Here is a 21,758-nt window from a genome sequence, read left to right as displayed (position 1 = left end):
CCCCCATGGAGCTGCCTCTGTGCCTGGCTGGAGGCACACAGCAGGTCCAGCTAGTGCCCCAAGTGTGCTTTTTATCAAACAGCAACTCGGGTTTTATCACCGGCCCAGGGCTGTGTGCAAATCACAAACAGGATGGGACTGCTGGGAACGTGCCTTGAGCTGTTTTGTTTTCCAGCATCACTCTCTTACATGGTTATGACAATGGGAAGATGCCAGCAGCTCACATCCCAGGCAGCAGACCAAGAACTTAATGTTACAACTTACTTGAAAAGTTTTTTGACCAATCACACAAAACAAAAGCATATTGTCGGTAGTTCTTTCCAACCACTATAAGCACATGTACCTTCAGTTAAAACAATGCTTGCTTATTTCAAATACAATACCTCCTTGTAAGCCTTAAAACACAATGCACAAAGCTCCATTATTAAGCTTAGAACTTCCTAATATCTCACTAGATATACTTTTCTGCAGCTTATGGAGTTATTCAGTGTTAATACACACACCATTGTTCTATTTGTCCTTACTTTTCTACTTACATAATTTTTCTACTGACCAATCTTATGGCAACTGCTTAGCTCTAATCACAGTTCTGCTGTCTCTGAGGCCTGCCTTTTGCAGCTTTCCCAAAACCCTCTGATTTTAAGGATTCCCACAATAGTATTTCCATTTCCTCTTGATTGTAATTATGAAATTGAACTTGGTCAAGTTGTTCAGCTGATATGAGAAAAGTACCCAACAGGTTTCCAGTGTTGTCTGCCAGATTTCCAAGATGCCTGTCTGCCTGTGAGCTCAGTCCTTAGCTGATAATAAATGGCCCAATTGGGCTTTCTGCTGAGCTTCAGAGCCAGAGAAGAAATCAGGGATGTACAGATTATTGTAAACAAATTATTGCAAAGAAAGTGCACCAGGCATTCACAAAGCAGAATGAAAGATGGCTCTGTGTAGGCTGGGAGGTTTTCATAAAGAGACCATCAGAACAAATGCTTGTGGACACATTTAAATAATGTGGATAACTCCCTCTCCTTCACTTTGGTCGAAGAACAAGCTCTGTTTTTGATAATGGATGCTCAGTTTTGATATCTTTTTTGTGTATGTGTGTGTGTTTGTAATTTGGCCGACCAAGGCAATGAGCAGGAGAAATCCAATGTGACCTAAGTAAATTTTATTGTCTTTTGAATTAAGGCAAGCTATAACTGCAAGAAATCTGAAGGAAACATGGGCAGCTATAACCATTCAGAAATACTGCCGGGGTTACCTCGTCCGTAGGCTTTGCCAGCTCATCCATGTGGCTGCTGTAACAATACAAGCTTACACAAGAGGATTTCTGGCAAGAAAGAAGTATCGCAAGGTACAGCCTATGAAACATCCTGTTTCAGAAACTGGAAACAACTCTGTAAAAAAGATTAACACAATGGCAGTTTTTCCTAATACTTTACCTTTTGCATGTCTTGTTCCCATATCTCCTGCTCTGGTTTTTGGTTTTTTACCAAGATCTCTGTCTGGTTTATGCTGGATGCAGACTATTTTCAGTGATTACTGCAGGGGCTCAAATGTGCCTGCAGTCTGGATATTTCAATATTTTGATATTTCCCTGAGCTGCATTGTCCTCAGCAGTGTGTGTAGACTCACAGACTGGTATAATTGCTGTGGATTGAGTAATTACAGAGGGATGCTAATCCCTTGTTTTAAAGATGCGTGAGGAGCAGAAGGCTGTGGTCCTCCAGAAATACGCCCGGGCGTGGCTGGCCAGGCGCAGGTTCCAGAACATTCGGCGCTTCGTGTTGAATATCCAGCTCTCATACAGAGTTCAGCAGCTGCAGAAAAGGCTAGAAGAGCAGGTGAGGGGAAGCAGTCAGCTTCTAGTTTGTACTTAGTTTTTTATCCTATCTGCTCTAGTCAAAGATGTTGAGTTGAGAAGGCAGAAGGATATGTAAGGGTTATGGTCCTTTATAATAAACCACTCAGCTTTCTACACCCAGGGTAGAAAGAATCCTCTAGGGTTTCATAGTATTTTTGGGTTAATTATGCAAATCAGAAGAGTCTGCAATTATCTTTTTGGTTTTTTTACTGTTTTTTAAGTCCATCCAGTCTCTGGATGGGGTTGTTAGTGTTAGGATGTAGAATGTGTGAGATATTCCTCTGGTACAACATATTTTGTAACTTTGGGGAATTCAACATTATGTTTATTTTGCAGCTTATTTTTGAGGGCCATTCCAGCCAAATCATCTTTAAGATGGTAGTTTTAATCTAGTTGGTGGAAACAGTCCTGGGTTGAAATAATCATGACTGATATGGGATGGAGAGCAGAAGTAGGTCTTTAAAATTCTATGGAAGAGTTTCAGTGCATTTTTCTGTTTCCTTTTATCCTGTCCTGCTCATTGCAGAGTAGAGAAAATCATGGCTTGCTGGAACGATTGACCAATCTGGCTTCAGCTCATGTGAATGACGTGGATACAATTCAGAAACTTGAATCAGAACTTGAAAAATTAACTGCTCAAAAGAAAACATATGAAGAGAAAGGGAAAAAATATAAAGAGGACAGTGAGCAGGTAAATTATAATTGCCATCTGTGTGCTTTCATTCTTAAATAATGTCTTCAGTTACTGGATCTATCAAATGCATGATTTGAGAGTTTCTAAGTAACTATACTATTTTGGGGAGAGGCAGCAGGGAAGGAAGAGACTCCATTTATGCTTCTTAAAATGTAAGATCTTCTGTGATCTATTTCTTCCTCCTTTGTAATTTGTATGTTTTGCTTTCTTTTTGCCTGTACAGAAAATCTTAAAACTTGAGAATCAGAATAAAGAATTACAAGAACAGAAGGAGACCTTAGAAATAAAACTCCAAGAAAAAACTGAGGAAATGAAAGGTACAATAACTAAAGGGAGTTTCAAAGGAGTTATAGTGGGATAAAGTCAGTTTTTCAGCAAAAGTAAATTACTTTTGTTCTAATAAAAGCAATATAAATGCTGAAATTGTAGTAAATTGAAAGTTGGTCCTTCTCTTGCCTAGAATGCATAGCACAAGTGTGCAAATTCTTTTTATTTAATAATTAAATTAAATTTTTTCTTTCAGTAGCAGAAGCTCTCCTCCTGTTATGTGTCTTTTTTCATACACATATATGCCTTCAAATTGTAGCTTCATCCTTGCTTCCTTTAATACACTACTTTTAGAAATCTAATTTCAAAGGACACAGGCAGCACATGAGATCAAGTATACTTTAGATGAATAATTGCACAATTTGGTGCTTCAGAATCTCTTTGTTTCTATAGCATTACTTAATAAATGTACTGTGATAATTTTTGGCACTTGAGAGGGTAATTTCAGCCTCAGAATATGTTAAGGATTACTTATTAAAACAAAACTTCTCATCGTGGTCGTGCTTGTTTAATAAATGGACACAGTTGCATGAAGGTCTTTGAAATACTAAAATATTTTTTGACAGAGAAAATGGATGACCTCACACAGCAACTCTTCAATGATGTACAAAAAGAAGAAAACCAGCGAATGTATGTAATCTGAATTTCATTTCTTTAAAACAGCATTCATTTTTTCTCTTTCCCTGCATTTCTTTCTCCTTCTGCAAATGTATTATGCTGGCATCACTTATGAGTCTGTCCATGTTCTTGGGTACTAGTGCTGGTACTGAAGTATTTCATGCAGAGTTTAGGAAAAGCACATTCTTGTTTGTGGGTGAGTCATATGCAGGAAATCAGACTGTTCTTGCTGTTGCAATTTCTTGTCTTTTCTTGTGTCTCTGAGAATTGAAAGGCAACTCTGATGGTAATGGTTTCTTTGGAGATGTCCTCAGAATTTGGTCAGGAGTGGAAGAGCAGCTGATGACCACACCAGTCAGAACTCCTGAGAAGTGAAAATGAAAGGACAGAATGGAGGGATTCAGTGTGAGGGAAAGGCAGTGTTTGTAAAGGACATTCAGTTAAAAATACAAAGGAAAAACCTTTTTTCTTTCCTTAGTTATTTAATTTGCAATAAAAATCCTGTTATTAATCAACAAATGGCTGTTGCTTTCAGCATGCTTTTCTTGGATCAAGTGTTTATTTCCCAAAAACTTTTCCAGTCCAAGACAGAGAACCTTCAGTACCAGAGAAGTGCTGTTCTCTGAAGTGTGAAGAGAGCAATCAGTCACTGCTCCTGAGGGCTGGAAGCTCTGTGGTGCTCCAGCTCAGTCTGATTTCAGCTGCCAGTACCTTCAGACTATATTAAGAGGATTTCTTTTCCTAGTTTTTCTGGTTTGCTCATTACCTGTGTGATGCTGGAAGCCAATCCAGCAGAAATACTGTAGGAAACTGTAAAGGAGAATTAAATATTCTGAAACTGTGAGAAAATCTAGGGATGTTCTCCTCCCATTATCATCCATTATGTGGGTGAGTTCTGAGGATGTAGGATGGCATTTTAAAGTAATTATGGTTCATTTAAGTGTTCTTCAAGGAAGCATGTCCTTCAAATTAAAACTAAAACAAAGCCCACTTTTTCACTTACGAATGTAGATGAATAAAATTACCTTTTCATTGTATTCTTTAGGATACTTGAGAAAAATTTCCAAAACCAGAAGCAGAACTATGAAAAGGAGATTGAATTGCTCAAGGGAGAAAATAAGATTCTGAAAGAAGAAAAAACTCAGCTACAGCAACAAATTCAGCAAGAAATTATCATTCAGGATGGCTTGAAAATGGAAGTAGGACAGCTTACAAAACAAGCACAGGTAAAGCATGACTCATTTCATTTTGGAGTCTTTGCTAGAGAAAGCAAGTGGAGAATGTGCATGTTTTGTTTATAGATTATCTTCACTAATTTTTTTATTTCCAGTCCATTTTTAGAAGAAGCTGCAGTTAATACGGTGTATTTGGTACATCACTATGTTGCATTGTTTTCCTGTAGTAGGCAATGCAAGTTGCTGCTCTCAGTAATAAGTGCATCTTTTCAAGTATAATGTGCTTTAATATTTATAAATTTGAATATATAGATCTGTTTTCCTTTCATTTTCCTGAGAAAGTATTTGTTTCTCAGGGGATTTTTCATACATGTAGTTTATAAACTGAACCTCAAATTAGTGCAAAGTCACATTTTTGTTCTCTGATTCAATTCCATGGCACAAACATCTTTTTTTCAGTACCTCCCATTACTGTTCTGCTCTGATGCCTGAAACCAGGTGCTTTAAACACAATGCATTTTATGCTTTTCACCATATTAACTTGTTCTTAATTATAATTATGATTTAACTGATACTCAACCCTTCTCATTCACTCCTTGTCTCAGTATATGATTTCTGTTTGATTCAGAAAATACCCGAGTTGCAAAAGGAAATTGAACTTCTTCAGACACAGAAATTGGATGTTGAAAAGCAGGCCCACTCACAGAAGAGAGAATTGAGGGGTAAGCCTCATACCAGGCAGTGCAGAGAATTCCTAAGTGCAGTTGAGCCAGGCCAGTTTAAATTGATCTCTTCAATGTCAGCTATGACAGAACGCCAGTTCTCCTTCCCATCCCACGGTGGTTTAATTCCATCCATCCATATATATACAGTGTACAAAGTGGTCACTGAACACTGAGATCTGGGGTACCCCTTTGAGGAAACTCTTGATTTCAGACATTTCTCCTTTGTGTTTAGAAATAAATACTAATGATTTAAACTTCACCTAAAATCTAAACTTCACTTAGAGTTTAACAAATGACCCAAAATTGTGTAAACAATGTTATCTAGTTTTCATTCATCCTGTCCTTTGTCCTAGGTCCAATAATGTCAAATATGCTTAAATAACTTGCTGGTTTGGGTTCTCTTTGGAAAAGTATACTTAACAAGCACTACTATTTTGAACTTTATTTAATGATAATAATGTCAAAGAGCAAACATGTATTTGCAGCATTTAATGTAGTAACCTAGCACAAGATGATAAATCATCTGTAAAACTCTAGGAGTTGCCCAGATTCAGACCAGGAAGATGTAACTTTGCACTGAAAGTTCAGAGAAAAAGCAGTATTGGTGGTACATCAGCCTAATGCTCCAACATGTCCCAAAGTAGAACTGAGTCCTTCATGGTATTCCTCTGGTAAATCAGATCTATTTACTGAGTACCAGGGAAGAACCTTGTTTAGATTTAAGAAGAGGATGGTTTGATCTTTATAATGAAACATGCAGAGAAAATAATGAATTTTATAAACTTTGTGGGGTTTTTTTCCAGAAAAGATGTCAGAAGTTACAAAGCAGCTTCTTGAAAGTTATGATTTTGAAGATGTAAGAAGCAGGTAATTTTGTTCTGAGGCATCCTCTAAAAAGCTTAAGGAATGCATTATGGTCATCTGCACACTAATGGTTCTGCCTTGCATTCTAGACTCTCTACAGAGGATCTGGAACACTTAAATGAGGATGGAGAACTGTGGTTTGCTTATGAGGGCTTGAAAAAAGCCACAAGGTTAGTTCAGTTCTTCAGTGTTTCCATAACTCCAATCTGTGACCTAGAAGATAAATCAATAGATCAGTGGGTAACAAATTTACAGTGCAATACTGAACTTCTGTTAAGGAAATGAACAAATACTACATTATATGATGAGCTGAGCAGTTTAAAATCAGTTGAATAAACTTCTACCAAGCTAGTGAGATAAGTGTGGATGTGTCAGTCAGGAAAATGTGTTTCCTCTGAGATATCATGCATAACTTTCAACTCCTGTAATGCACAGGTGATGTAATGGAATATCTCTGTGTTAATCACAGTACTTTGTTTTCACTTTGTATTAAATTTGACCCATTTAATCAAGGTCGTTCTGCATCTGCCATGTTCTTTCTCCTTTTTAACAGAGTATTGGAAAGCCATTTCCAGTCTCAGAAAGAAATATATGAGAAGGAGATTGAAGGTTTGAACTTTAAAGTTGAACATCTTAGTCAAGATATTAATCATCTACAGAAATTATTCCGAGAGGAAAATGACATCAACGATGGCATTAGGCTGGAAGTTAGCAGGCTAACTTCAGAAAATCTGGTAAGGTGCAGGTGCAAAAGTACAGCCCAGATGTCTTTGTGGCTCTCCAAATATTGTGGGCATGTCTTTGAAACCTCAAGGCTCAAACAAATGGGGCCATGTAAGGTGGCACATCCCTGAGGCTCCTTCCCTGCCTGCTGGGGTGGTGTGTAAGGAGACAGCCAAATTTACTGTCTGGGTGTCCAGCCTGCTGGGGCAGCCTCACCGAGACTTTTTGCCTTTTCATTTGCATGAACCTGATTTGAGATTTTTCTCAGAAGCCTCCTCAGAGTTTTGAGGCTCTCCCCACCAGAGGGCAGCTACACATTCCAAAACCAGCTACAGGCACGGCTGCAGACCTGACACCTGGTGCTGTGCAGAACTGTCTGACACAAGGAACTGTGTTGTTCCAGGAGATAGCACATGCCATATCATTTTTCTGAAAAATAATCGAAGAAATGTTTTCAAAACAGAGTTACAAAAATGAAAATAAAAGGAAAAGTTACTTATGATTTCATTTTTGTAACTGTTTTCTGGAATGTTGAGGGGGTTTTTTCACTGTTAATTGAACTAGGGAAATTAAAGCCATTGTGTAATTTCCTTTAAACTAGAACAAAGCAATGGTAGTAGTGGGAAAGTCCAACAATTTGATTAGTTCAGTATTTAGTTTTGTAGAGTGGCCAGCAGAAGGTGCCTCCAGAAAAGTCAAACAAGTCAGGCAAGCAGGCAGCAGAACCTCCCCAGAGCCTCCCTCTGGTTTGGACTATTGGCAGTTCAGGGTCTTGGGGTGACTTAGGAACTACTGCAGGGATTTGAAAAGAAGGAATGTGCTGAAATAAACAAATCTCCTTTTTCTCTAAAAGGTAATCCCAGATCTTAAGCAGCAAGTTGCTGAACTTGAAAATCAAAAATTAGATCTTGAAAACCGTCTTCAAGAGCAGACCATAAAGTTGAAAGGTAATGGTCCCACTATGGTCCCCAGTCTTTCAGTTGTTTGAGGTGAACTTGATTAATTCCCTTGAACTGAACTTCTAAAAGCTGAATTAATATTCCATCATGACTTCATTGCCTTATTACTTACTTTCTTATTAGTAAAATGGAAGAAATGCAATGACAAATGTGTGTTACATCTCTTCTGAAAAAATAAGATACATGCAAATATCTGCTTTTTTGAGGTCATTCAGTTCTGGGGTTTGGAAGCTTCCAAATATATTCCACAGGACTCTGCTAAGAATATGTGAAATGGAGCATGTCCTTTGGAAACAGTAAAAAGGAAAGATAATTTGGAACTTAAAGCATACTCTATGAGGTAGACTTAAGAGAATGCTGCTCAGAGTGGAAGACAGAGGGAAAAGTCCTTCTCAATTTAGGAAAGCATACTTTGCTGAGGATTTGGAGTGTCTGTAACTGCAGTGTCTTCCTAGGCAACTGATTTAAAATTTATGAGTAGTTTTACTGCCAACTGCAAGAAGTTAGCAATATCAAAATTCTTCATCCCATATAATTTTCTGCGTGGTATGGAGTAGTCCCATATTTCTCTGATACATTATCTGGCAGGTCATTTGATTTCATTAGATGAAACAAAATTATGAGTGTATGAGTGTATGAAAGATTTATTGCATACTAGTACTGAACAGTAAATACCTTTGATTTTGTTGTTTCTGTTTTGTTTTGGGTTTTGCTGCCATTTATTATTGAAAAAAATGGAAGAGATGTCAAATCGGCTGCACTATGAGCTGGAACGGGACAGGACACAAAGACGGTAATTTTTAGATAATTTTTTGTTTTCAATAAGCAATGTAGTCACTATGTAGTAACAGAGTCACTTAAACTCTTAAATTACATTCCACTTAAGATTTGCCTTAGAGTGTTTTGTACAGTTAATAACTAATGGACAAGTATGATCTGACTATGCTTTTACAAAAGATTAAGAGACAAGATTTCTTACCTATTTTTAGAACTACTGAGGCCCAGAATGAAGTAGACATAAAAGAGAGTCTGAAGGACACAATCCAAGGAATTGAGGGGCTGAGCAATGGTTTGATGCAAGATGAAGTCCAGGGTGAGCTACAAAGCAAGATAAAGCAAGTGACAACTCGACTTGCTGTGGAAAACATGGTGAGGAAATGAAATTGTCATTAAGAAACTGTACCTGAAATGCAGGATAAAAAGAATGAAATTATGTTTTTTTGGTGTTGATAGGATGTTTCCTCAATTAATTTGGGGAGAAAAAAGATATGAGGGTGTTTCTTCCAGCAAATATAACGAAAAGAACATCATAATATTAATTGTGGCAGTAACATGAAGCAGTAAAAAGCATTTTTTGATTGTGTTTACTCTGAACTCACTGACTTTGATTATTACAGGATCTTGAAGAAAAGCTAGACATGAAAGATAGAATAATAAAAAAATTAGAAGATCAGATCAAAACTCTGACCAAGACGATTGAAAAATGTAAGATATTATTATGTGATTTATTTTGTTTAATGGCTTTGAATGCTAAGTGTTTGTTTGGAGAAAAAATATATTTTTAAGCAGGTGGAGTTTGGGGTGGAGTTAGAAATTCAATACCTCAGAAAAATGTGCCGGGGGAATCATCAACACAAATTACATAGAAGTCCTTTCCTGGTTGGTTTGTTTTTTCCCCGGCTCCATCATAGGCACACAGGGGACCTGGTCTATGGATGATAAAGATGCAGGCACAGGGATAAGGTCCTGCCAACAGCAGTTTATGCCCACCCTCACACAAACTCTGTGAAGCAACAGGGTTAGTTCTGCATCTGACGAGGAGCCCCTCCCATGAGCCTTCAAGTGGCAGATGATTCCTGATGTGAAGTTGGTCTGTACAAAGCTCTTGCAGACAAATTAATTCTTCACTACAGGATGCTCTCAAAAACATTGCAAAGTTTTCTAATGTAGAGTTGTAACTTTGCTGGGTTTTTTTTCTTCTTAGTGCAAGTAATCCCACCGAATCCAGTGAAGCTATTCATGAATAATATAAATGTTACTTAACTCATAATGCTTGGAGCCATAAGATAAGAACATTAGTGTGTACTTTCTTTATTACAGAGAAAACTGCTTTTCTCCAGTAGTTTGTTCTAAGATGACCATTAGCTTAACCCTTAACCTGGAAGTAACAGTGCTTTTGTGTTTGACAGCTGAAGCCCATGTGCCCACTGTGCCCAAAGAGTACATTGGAATGATGGAGTACAAAAAAGAGGATGAAGAAAGGATCATTCAGAATCTGATCCTCGGTATTTTAGTAAAACTTGATATTTTATAAGTCATCAACAATACTCAGAACACTGTAAAAAAAACTGCATGGCACCATATTTCACTTTTATTCAAAGATGCCTTTTCTCCGTTCTCTTACCACCAGTACAATTTGTACTGCTCTCTTTCCAGGACCAGATATTTCAAGTACAGAAGTGCTTTATCTGTGTTAAAATGATTTCTCTGACTCTACATAATGCTGACTTTGTTATCTTTCTTACTATTTATCCACCTCTAAAGCTGTAAATCCCAAGAACACACCAGGGACTTCAATTTACTTTTTTTCTGTCATCTGCTAAGTCTGTAAGTCACTGTGCTTATATCCATGTGTGATGGTTGCTCTCCTGTCTGTCCTTGCCATGTCTTCCCTTCACTGAAAGGAACTGTACTTCATGTTTCTCTTGCAGAAGGATTTTGTCCTTCATGTGAGCCACTTTACAGTATCAGTCTAGCTGCCAAACCAGTTTTTCTCATTAGCTTACAATTAATAGTGAATTTGACAAAATTTCCATGTACATTTGTACCATTATTAAATTAACAACACCTGTCTTTTCTTCTCACTTTTGAATGTTAATGCTTTTGTGAACAAAGGTGTGGCCTAAGCAATGCTGAAATTTGTTGGGGAATCCAATCGGTATTTAAATGTAATTTGCTTTTTGAAGTTGTGCTGCCTGGCAGAGCCCATGCTGGACCTTAGAATTCGCTACAATATTCTCCAACCCCCCAGGAAAATATAATTAATACTCATATGTGAGCAATACTGTTACAGAAGCTGTCAGAAACAAGAGCTTCACCAATAAATCAGTTATCAAGTGACTGGTCACTGCAGAAGGGAACAGCATGGCACTTGTCTTTTTTGGAATGATACACTGAAAATTGGATTTTTCCATAATAAACCAGATGACTCTCCTCCATGCAGATTTGAAGCCACGTGGAGTTGTAGTTAATATGATACCTGGCCTTCCAGCTCACATCCTGTTCATGTGTGTGAGGTATGCAGATTACCTGAACGATGCTGACATGCTGAAGTCTTTCATGAATGTAACCATTGATGGCATCAAGCAGGTTGTTAAGGTAGGAGCTGTGTTTCATTGTCCTCTACTGTGCTTTTTGGTTTTGAACACAAGGTTTACCAGATGCATGTGTGGTACCTGGGAAATGCCAACTTCTATTTGCTGGTATTCCTAGAAGGGAACGATAATATTAGTGACACTTGTTTAGGTTTGTAGTAGCATCCCTGTAAAGTCCCCAGGTAAGGTTCTGCTGTGCTGAACACAGAATCCACAGAATGCATTAACATAAATTATTTTTATCTGAAGATGTTGTTGACAAAATCATTTAAAGCACTTTACATTTTACAATGAGTAGCTAATTAGGTGAAGTGCACCTGTACTTTCAGCACTGTCAAAGTGAGAGGGACAGAAATGAAGGCTGATATGTCTGGCAGCAAGCTGGCAGTGGGCTCTGAGGAGGTTTTTGCACTGCTTGGCTGCTGGTGTAATTCAACATGTCATCTATACTGCAGCACTAGAACCCAAACGATTAAAACCAAATTGCTAGCCAGTGTACAAAATTAAATTATAAACAAAAATTGCTATGCTGTATGCATAACAAATTCAGCTCTGTGAATGGATTTATAACAGAGTGAAACACCAGACACAGGGAGGTAGCACAGGCAGGAATGGACTGTGGTTTGTGCAGTTGGACATGTTGTACAGAGAATGCCTATAAGTTTGTACAGAAACAAATTTATAGCACAGTTTATCCATAGAGAAGCTTGTGCTTTCTCAGCTAATAAAAAAAAGGAGATAGATAGTTAGAACTGTGTTTTTATGAAGTGCAGTTTCATTTGTGAATGCAGGTGTTGTTCACACTTCTTTGCAGGAAGCCCTCCAGCACACTACATATCCACAGGAATTGTAAAACTGTTTGTTCAGGCTTATTATTTAGCCTGTCTATTAAGAATACTTAAGCAGTATTTACCAAACAAAAGTGTTATGTGTTAGCCTGAAAACAGAGCAGGATTTGTTCAGCACCTTTCAGATGCTCTGTGCTCCTTCTGCTATAGATGGGCTCTGTTCTACCAATGCTGTAATGGTATTAAGTTTAATTACTGAATTAACTTTGTCAGACAATACCATAGTAAGCCTGCTTTACTTACCATTTTCAGGAACATTCAGAAGACTTTGAGATGTTGTCCTTTTGGCTTTCCAACACATATTATTTTCTTAACTGTTTGAAGCAGTACAGCGGGGAAGAGGTAGGATTGATTTAATAAAATAATTCCATTACTTTTGACAGATTTTAGTTGAAATTTAAAATAGCATTAATTAATAACTATTTACCAGCTCACCAGTGTTCCCTACAGGTATTTATATATTCACATTGCTCTGCAGTGGTGTTACGTGTTTATACAAATAATAAGACACTATAGAATTAATGGATCAAGGGAAATGAAGGAAACTTAAGTAGGTTAAAGTCATTACATGGAAACTGCTACTTAATTTGAGTCTTTCCACTTGAATTTAATTTGAGCTGGACTTCAGATATCCCCGTGTATATATTTAAAACAGCTTTACTATTTTATAATTAGGGCCATTCAAATATTTACTTCTACCCAAATAGAAGAAAACCTCTGCAAAGAAGCAAAACAATAAGCTTTTCAGGATTTTTCCTTATTTCACTTGCTTGTTTAAGCTAAAGCTCATCCTGAGATTCAAGTTTCTTTTCCTTCTTTTCATCTGGAAACTGACTGTATTTTTAAGAGGTTTTATAGACTTGGGTGTCCTGAGCTGGGGTTGGTGTCGCTCCCTCTCGTGGCCACAGCAGGGTCACACAGAACCCAAACGCATTAAATTTCATTACCAGCACTCTGTAACTGGGGTTGCAGCAGTAGGGAAAGCTCTACATCCAGAATTTGCTTTTAATCTGCTTTCTAATGAATATTAAACACCTCACACAGGTTAGGATTCAGAGCAGACTTTTGAAGTCAGAACTTTGCTAATGAAAATCCAAAATTAATGTTTTTGTTTGCCATCATAGTTGAAACAGCTATGTTGTTGGCTTATTTTAATGGTGGTGGTTTTTTTTTTGGGGGGGTGGGGGTGGGGGGAGTTAGGGAGAGGAGAACAGGGAGGGTTTGCTTTCTGTTTAAGAGATCTAGGAGTTGCTCCAAAGTTCATTGACGTCTATGCGTGTCTTTCCTTTGGCTTTACGAGCACAGCAAACATTATCATAAACTGGAAAATTAAGTACAGGAAGCACCCACTGAAATTAGCTTTGACTCATTCTGTGTTCAGCCAGAGATGGAATGAGTAACTCCAACACATTGCAGTAACAATTTATAGTTACCACATTATGTGATTTCTAATTATATTTACAACTCACTTGTAGGAATTCATGAAGCAAAATACTCCACGTCAGAATAAGAACTGTTTGAAGCATTTTGATCTCTCAGAATACAGACAAATTCTCAGTGATTTGGCCATTCAAATATATCACCAATTCATTATTGTAATGGAGAACAACATTCAGCACATGATTGGTAAGACAACAGCAATCCCAGAGTACTTAAATGTAGCTTGTGAAGCATATAAAGAAAGCTCATACAGGGAGGTCGAGGGTGGGACAGATTCCTTTCTCCTGATATTTATACTTAGGTGTTCCTGCATGTGTGTTTCTACACATACAAATGTCACTGAATCATATATTCCCAGACTTTTTCCTCAAAATTATCCTAGTCTAGGATAATACTGTGAATCTGAGCAACATCATACAATAATAAAAGGCCTTTTTAAAATTGTGTGCTCTGGAAGCCTTTATCAGTATCTTACTTTTCTTGTATCAATTAACTTCTAAAACATCCTGAAAGAAGTTTTGTTCAATAATTAATGCAACCAAAAGGAGCCTCGGGAATTTTGATTTCAGCAGTTGTTTTCTGTTGTATTTCAGTACCAGGCATGCTGGAATATGAAAGTCTTCAAGGAATTTCTGGCTTGAAACCTACGGGGTTCCGTAAACGTTCTTCCAGTATAGATGACACGGATACCTACACTATGACCTCTATCTTGCAGCAGCTCAGCTATTTTTATAGCACTATGTGTCAGAATGGCTTGGACTCTGAGCTCCTAAAGCAGGCAGTGAAGCAGCTATTCTTTCTGATTGGAGCTGTCACCCTCAATAGTCTCTTCCTCCGCAAGGACATGTGCTCCTGTAGAAAAGGAATGCAGATAAGGTAAAGCCAGTAAAGTTTAACAAGCCTGAGAATGAATTTTTAACACTTGTATGTAATGTCCTTTACCTCTAACTCACTGGATATTCTGTGACCATTCTGCTGGAAGTAGCCAGTTGTTTTTACTTCTTTTGGAAAATCAGATCCTCATATTTTGGGCTGAGCTTTCTCAACGTGACAACTATAAATTGTTCTTTCCATGGAAACACTAGTGGAGGAAAAGGCAGAGAAAATTACAGCCTGAAGCTTAAAGTCAGGCATGGTTAGGATTCTTTCCATGCTAGCTCATCTGTGATGTGACCAACAGTATTTTTAATTCTTTCTTACCACAGTGAACAGGTGCAGTGTCCCAGGGCTGGCAGGGATACAAAAGCTGACTTGCATGTTTCATGCTCTGTGACGAGACAGGCACTGGGACAGAGCCTTGGAGGATGTAGATTGAGCATCACCCCTCCTGTTGCAAGCATCAAGGAAACATGCTCCTAACTGTTTGCAGAACAAACAGTGCATTTGTTTTCCATGAGTCAGTCTGCAGGCTCAGGGGAAAGAAAATCAGTAAAATCTTGGCCCATCTGGGAACATTATTAGGAGAAAGCTGCTCATCCTTTATAAGCCTGGCCCTGCTTTGTAACAGCAAAGATTGTTCTCATTTCCTGTACATGCTCAGTTGCAAATAAATGTTTTAATGCCACACAGTACAGTAGACAATGCCAGTATATGTTAGTAAATTTCTGGAAACCACAGCTACACTAATAACTTGCTTTCCATTAGCCAAGCTTTGAAATATAGACAGTGAAATAAAAATAAGAATTGAGATATAACAAAGATTTAATTTATAGTTAAATAAGCTATTAATTGTTTGATTTTTATTATCTGCAGGTATTGTTTTTAACTTTAAATATATTAATTTGAAAACAACATTAGAAGAATCTTTCTTCCTTAGCAGTCTTCAAAGTAACTTGCTCATCAAGGGGAACTTGACATTTCTGTTCTTTGTTCATGGTTTAACCCAGATGTAATATCAGCTACTTGGAAGAATGGCTTAAGGACAAGAATCTTCAAAGCAGCAATGCCAAAGAGACTTTGGAGCCCCTGTCTCAAGCAGCCTGGCTCCTTCAGGTTAAAAAGATCACAGATGATGATGCCAAGGAAATATGTGAACACTGCACATCTCTTTCTACTGTGCAGGTAATGAACCACCTGTTTTCTTCTGGCAGCACTGATTGCAGAATCTTAGCTATCTAAAATAATTTGTTGCAAAAAACCATTGGACTTTCATTTCATAAAAGTAGCATTCCTCAGCATTCCACATCATTACTTGTTAAAATGAAATTTTAACCCCTTATTCCTGATTGTTTTGAGCACTTTAACTGCTCGCGTGGTGAATGCTTCCCTGCTTTGTTGTATCCCACAGTTTTGTTCCACAATGTATTTTTTTTAGTCTGTCACAGGGGTTTTTTTATTGTTTCTGTGAATCAGTTCAGCTTTTTCTACATCTCCTCGATCTGCTGACACCTCTGGAAATGAGTCATAGCAATCGTCATATATGTAGTAAGTCAGTAGGTGACAAGTCAAAAATCTCTCTATTGCAAAATGTTTTACTGAGACTTTAATTAAATATCAGTTAGAATGTCATGATAAATGCTTTCTTCTTTTTGTCCTCTCCCTTTTTGTGACACACTAAAATAGTCTTTTGTAATTTGAGCAGATAGTTAAGATCCTGAACTCATACACTCCAATAGATGACTTTGAGAAAAGAGTGACTCCATCGTTTGTTCGGAAGGTCCAGGTAAGAGCTACCACTACTCTTTCCATATTCAGCTCACAGGGTACTTCACACACATGAGTTTTGATGCTTTACAGTTGTACTTGGCCTTTATATCCCATTATTACTAAGTAGCTCATCTTCTAGACACTTGAAAGTCATGCAAGCAAATCTGCTTAACATCATGGAAAAGCAAGATTTGCCATGGGAAGAAAGCAATGTACTGGCTTTGCTTTGATTCTTAATTCATTGTTTTCACACTCTTTCTGTTCTGGTTTCAGGCTATGCTAAACAACCGTGAGGATGTTCCACAGCTGATGCTCGATACCAAGCATCTCTTCCAAGTGACGTTTCCTTTCACCCCCTCTCCACATGCTTTGGAACTGATACAAGTCCCCAGCAGCTTCAAACTTGGCTTTCTCACGAGGGTTTAATAAATCCAGTGAATTGGTATTTCCTCAGAGACTCTATAAAGACAGCAGACTGTCATGGTTCATTTTACCAGCTGCTGGATAGTATGGCAGCGTGCAGTGAATTAAGCTGTTAAAAACTTGCTCATTGGTCAAGACTTGAAGAGTAGGAGTAATTTTGCCTTGTTATTTCCTTCTCCCTTTTCTTACTCTTCTTCCTTCATTTCAGTCGTACAGGAATAACTTTATATCCTCACCTGGACACAAAGCTTACCATAGAGTTTTTCCTCCATACCTGACAAGAAAAGCATTTATCTGACAAGTTTGCATTGCTGCCCTGTCAGCAGCAGTCAGAGGGGAAGACTGGCATGTGATAGATGTTACTGCTTTACAATTTTCTTTGCCTTCACTTCCTGTAATGAGAGGGGTTTTTTTCTTCCCAAGGCAATTCTATTCTTTGCCTTGATATATTTGAGACCGGCTTTCACCTTTCTGTGAAGAGGGGAACTGAGATCAATCTAAGAGAATGGCTGTTACAAACCCACAATGTCTTTTTGTAGGCAAGCTGGCTCGGCTCTCTGAGTGCTGGACTGCAGCTCAGGCACTCTGCACAGCTCCTTGGCCAGAGCAGGGACTCAGGTGCTCGTCTTGGAGACAGGTTTCAGTTCTGTTCTCTGCAGTGCCAAGTTTGCATTCAATATCAGTTATTGTAATAGAAAAGTTAGAGATAAAATTCATGCTATGATCCAGGTTTGAAGTGCAGGCTTGGTTCTCTGAAAGGCAGGAGTCATCTCGTGGTTTGGTTCCATCTGCAGTGCAGTGTATTTCAGAATACACTCTGAGTATGCACACATCACCTTTCTGCCTTTCTTATTTTGCTGGTTTCCCTCCTCCAGTCCAGAGGCTGAACAGGAGCAGGTACAGAAACTTTGGTCTGGTGTTTATCATAAGCCAAGTTCAGTTCCTTACATTTCACCCTTACTTACATAATTTCAGTTGCAGAATCCTTAAATGCAGAAACAGTCTCCTTTCTGCTTTGTTCAGCCTTCTCCCTGTGGTCAGGGAGTAAAACATAACTTTATTTAGTTCTGGACCCTGTCAGAACAGCAGGGGAAATAACATTCACCTCACCACAAGGGTGACTGTCCTTAAATAGGTAACTATTGCTGGGTTTCTAGCTACTCTGTTTGCCATAGTTATTAGAATCAAGTACTAAAGCTCTGAAATAGCTGAAGGATTATCATGAATTGAGTTAATTTAAGGAACAATTTCTTTGATTTTTTTTTTTTTTTACTATTACTACAGTGTTAGTACTTGTTTAATTTCACAAACAACCTTTAAGTATAAAGAGGGAATCATTCTTGCTATTTAGTGTTCCTGGTGCTTACCATGTACAGTGTCATATTCCTCATGATATCCACAGAGATATAGTCAAAATATATGAAGGAAACAGTTTGTGGTTTGTTCAATAATAATAAAAGCTGTACAAAAGATCACAGACGTAGGTAGACTATTTTAACATATTAAATAAAGTAGTTTTAAATCAATTTGTAGTTCTTTGTGTGATGCAATAGTTATGTTTTCGGTATGGAATCATTTGAAAGAAGTTACTTGGAACTATGTGAACATTTGTGAGTGTTGTCAGTCTCGTACTGCACCAGAAACATTTATTTAATTTAGTTGCTTTGCTGTAACATTGTGTCTCTTCCTGTCAGCATTGTGTGCTGTCCTTGGCTCCTCATGAATTTCTGGAAATAGTTTAATGGAAGCAACTTTTGTTGCTGCAAATTGTGCACAGCCTTTTTTTGCAGCTCCTGGAGCTGTGTGTCTGTTACCTGGGCTGACGTGAGGAAAATCACAGCCCACTCTTGCATCCACATCACAGAGAAGTGTCAAGCTGCATGTGCTGTTGTGTCAAAAATTGTTGATCAAGGAAAACTGTTCTGACAATTTGATGCTTTGTTACTATGAGAGCTTTTTGTGGAGTGTGCTATTAATGCTGTGTATGCAAACAACAAGGTATATTTTTAAAACAAAATTTAAAATTATCTGGCTTCCTGTATGCTCTCAGAACTTATCTTGCTTTTGCTGATATTAATGCCTTCAGACAGAATTTGAGTGCAAAACTGTTTTGTTCTCTGTTATTCTTCTGATCATGAGAAGCAGTTTTAGTGAAGGGCATTAGTGAGGTTAACTTTCCTAGGATGATGCTAAAGGAGAGAGGTATTTCATTCAACTGGGAAAGTGTTGAATGGTGATCCTTACTGCAGTGGGGAAGCACTGAAATGGCTTATGAAGAGATGTATAAGATGCTTTTGGCATTTTTGGATGTGTTTAGACTTGACTCCTGCAGTTTCTGGGAATAGAGCTCAGAAGTACAGGTGGTCCCTTTGAGTTCTGTGCTCCCATAATATTCTAATAAAAAATCATTAGGACTGGTTACTTTTACCCAAGTCTCTACTAGGCTGAGGTTCGGTTCTCTCTTTTTTCCCTCAGATCCCCTTGACTACCAAATGTGAAATCTAATGCCATTAATTCAGTGCCTTCCATAGTATCTTAATAATAGATGTGACCTTTGGCAGTGCTTAAATTTTTTGTCATGTTTTCATAAATATCCCAAAAATTCAAAGAGTGCAAGAAAAGCAGCAATTTTTAATCCTATTTACTTTAAATTTACTGTCTTAGAACAGGAGAATTGTAGAAGTATAACAAAGGAAGAACAAGCAGGGACACTACTCAATTTGTTAGACTTGTAAGGTTTGGGTTTTTTTTAAATATGAGGTAATATTGGCAGTGCTGTTTGTCAGAATACCAAGTTGATAGTTGGAAAAATCAGTTGTCAGTCACCTCCCTGGTATATTTCAAATTTAATATTTGTTAACAAGCAAATACTTGTTTATAAATAAACCATAAATAAACCTGCTGTATAGACCAGGTAGGCAAGGTCTGGCTTGCCTAATAGTTTCTGTTCTTTATTCTGTGTTCTAAAAGAGGGCAGTTAAAATAAAGTCATTATCAGTAATCCCCAGTATGTAACTGATCTGAGGTGATGCAACTGGAGAGGCTGAGCTTTAAATACCTTTAAGTAGAATTAATAGGAAGGTTGTCTTTCTATGTTAGCAGCTGCACAGGGCTTACTTAGCCATCTTGAGAATCTCCAGGTTCTTGTTCTCTGAAAAGGTGGGTAATTTTTTTTTACATAATTTCTCTGTAATAATACATTTCTTAATGATTCTCCATCTTTAAATTTCTAATGTAGCTTTAAAAACCTAGTAAGGTTAAAAGTGCAGGCTACAGTGCTAGAACTTGTAATGATTTTAGACTTTTTTGCTTTAAATATCTTTGTAAAATTGTCACAGTGATGAATTTGTATACTATTCCAGGAGTAATACTGCTTTTTAATTATTCCAAACTTTTGGTGGCTTCTCTTGTAGTAGAATTTTGTAATGTGTCCTAATCTCATCTGAAGTAAAATAGTGATAGCAGGTATGATTCCTCCTGTGCATTACTCCAGCGAATTCTCATATTTTATCAAAGATTAATTCTGCCCAGAGTATTTATTCCAAGCCTAATAGATCATTGTCAAAAGTATCTGGAGCTACAGAAGACATTTCATTCAAATAAGGTCAGTGGTTCCTCAGGGATCACTAATTCTGAGAACCTTGGAATAACAGGTTATTCAGTTGTCAGTGTCCTCCTAAGGATCTAGGAGGGCTGAGCCCAGGCACTGCAGGCATTTTACAGCACTGAGAAGCTCCCTGGAAAGGGTGGCACTTGTGGTCTTGGGTTCATATTTGCAAAAAAATACATTAAAAGCTTCAGGCCATATTTGCTGCTTTTCATCAAGTGGATTACAAACCTCCTTGACTGTTGACTGAAATCTCCATGCAAATTTTAAATTATTACACTGCAGTTCCTTCCAGGACAGATTTCTTCTTCCCATGTTTTGGGATGAAGTCATGCATCCCCTGGAGATAATACCAAAACTTTTATTAAAAAGTTTTAAAACTGGGCAGGATTTCTGCATGTGTTGTCTTACTTTTCAAATAGTCCACTGAAATATGTAATAAACAGCAGGGTGGAGACAAGTACACAGAATAAAGTTTGGTTTGATTTTTTTATAATGTCCAGCCAGACAAATTCTAAAATGTCATAGGTCATTGAATTTCTTTTGTTCCATTTAAATCTCTCTTGTGATAACTACTTCTGATTGTTTACCACAAATTCTTTTTTTATGAACAAGTCTAAATATTGTTTAAAACTTCCATTTTTAGAAGAGGGGAAAGGTCTTGTTTTCCCTATGAAAAATGTACAGAAAAAAATGACGCTGCAATATTATTCTCATTTGTTTGTCTGACTCTCAAGTAGTTTTTGATACTCTGTTGGCAGTGCTTTGATCTTAGAGATGCCTGGCTTGAGAACAAAAGTGGATTTGTAATGACCCAGCTGTCAGTGTGCTTGAAGCATCAATTTCTGCTCAAACAGCATATTGGTCATAATATTTTGTAGCTGCTGACCAAATCCTAGGTCATATTTTCAGCTTTAAAAGTAATGCATAATAATGACTATTTTATAATGCAGTGGAAAAACAAAATTTATTGATCAGTGCAGGTTTCTCAGAAGTCCAGCTGTTGCTGTGGATTTCAGGTTATTGTCTGCTGGCAGTGGCTGAGCACAAATTGAAAGTGCTTTCCCACATGTAGTGAACCCATCTGCACAGCACATATTGTAATGGTATGTGTAAAGATGTTTTGCTGTGTTCTTCTTCATAAAGACTCTGCAGAGCACGTGACTGTCTTGTATATAGTGACAGTTCATCCAGCCCAAGAGATTAGTCACAGAGAGATTATCCAGCCTACAGATGTCTATATACAGCCTAGGCTCCTGAGCTGGCACAGCAGTGGTGGGAAGCTCTGTGCTGGACTTTGTGCATTGTGAAAAATGTGTATTTTATGATTGGCTTTTAGCAAATATGAAAATGAATATTATATGTGTTATGTTAGAAAGTTATGCTGTATTAGTTTTCTTAAGTAGTATATTAAATCTAGTTTTAGGTTATCACATAATGTTGAAACAGAAACCATGCTATGTAAGATCCTTCTTTT

At 37.7% G+C, this 21,758-nt stretch overlaps 1 protein-coding gene across 1 annotated transcript in view; it reads left to right on the top strand.

Annotated features, from left to right (window-relative positions):
- The window catches only part of MYO5C (myosin VC), a 35,671-nt gene extending 15,510 nt beyond the window's left edge, over positions 1–20,161 (top strand). Inside the window, exons 20-41 of the mRNA XM_030228595.2 lie at positions 1,183–1,348; positions 1,692–1,838; positions 2,385–2,549; positions 2,776–2,869; positions 3,446–3,509; positions 4,543–4,723; positions 5,301–5,394; positions 6,201–6,264; positions 6,351–6,431; positions 6,815–6,995; positions 7,838–7,931; positions 8,685–8,736; positions 8,933–9,092; positions 9,341–9,428; positions 10,133–10,228; positions 11,167–11,321; positions 12,418–12,507; positions 13,641–13,791; positions 14,199–14,481; positions 15,492–15,666; positions 16,187–16,267; positions 16,525–20,161. Coding sequence (XP_030084455.2) covers positions 1,183–1,348; positions 1,692–1,838; positions 2,385–2,549; positions 2,776–2,869; positions 3,446–3,509; positions 4,543–4,723; positions 5,301–5,394; positions 6,201–6,264; positions 6,351–6,431; positions 6,815–6,995; positions 7,838–7,931; positions 8,685–8,736; positions 8,933–9,092; positions 9,341–9,428; positions 10,133–10,228; positions 11,167–11,321; positions 12,418–12,507; positions 13,641–13,791; positions 14,199–14,481; positions 15,492–15,666; positions 16,187–16,267; positions 16,525–16,677 — 2,815 coding nt within the window. The 3' untranslated portion in view covers positions 16,678–20,161. The remainder of the gene's footprint in view (positions 1–1,182; positions 1,349–1,691; positions 1,839–2,384; positions 2,550–2,775; positions 2,870–3,445; positions 3,510–4,542; positions 4,724–5,300; positions 5,395–6,200; positions 6,265–6,350; positions 6,432–6,814; positions 6,996–7,837; positions 7,932–8,684; positions 8,737–8,932; positions 9,093–9,340; positions 9,429–10,132; positions 10,229–11,166; positions 11,322–12,417; positions 12,508–13,640; positions 13,792–14,198; positions 14,482–15,491; positions 15,667–16,186; positions 16,268–16,524) is intronic.
- The last annotated feature ends 1,597 nt before the right edge of the window (positions 20,162–21,758 follow it).

The sequence above is a fragment of the Serinus canaria genome, chromosome 10 (genome assembly GCF_022539315.1).
Source record: "Serinus canaria isolate serCan28SL12 chromosome 10, serCan2020, whole genome shotgun sequence".
Lineage (NCBI taxonomy): Eukaryota > Metazoa > Chordata > Aves > Passeriformes > Fringillidae > Serinus > Serinus canaria.
The sequence above is the reverse complement of the archived record's forward strand: the minus strand, read 5'-3'. Positions and strand labels throughout refer to the sequence as shown.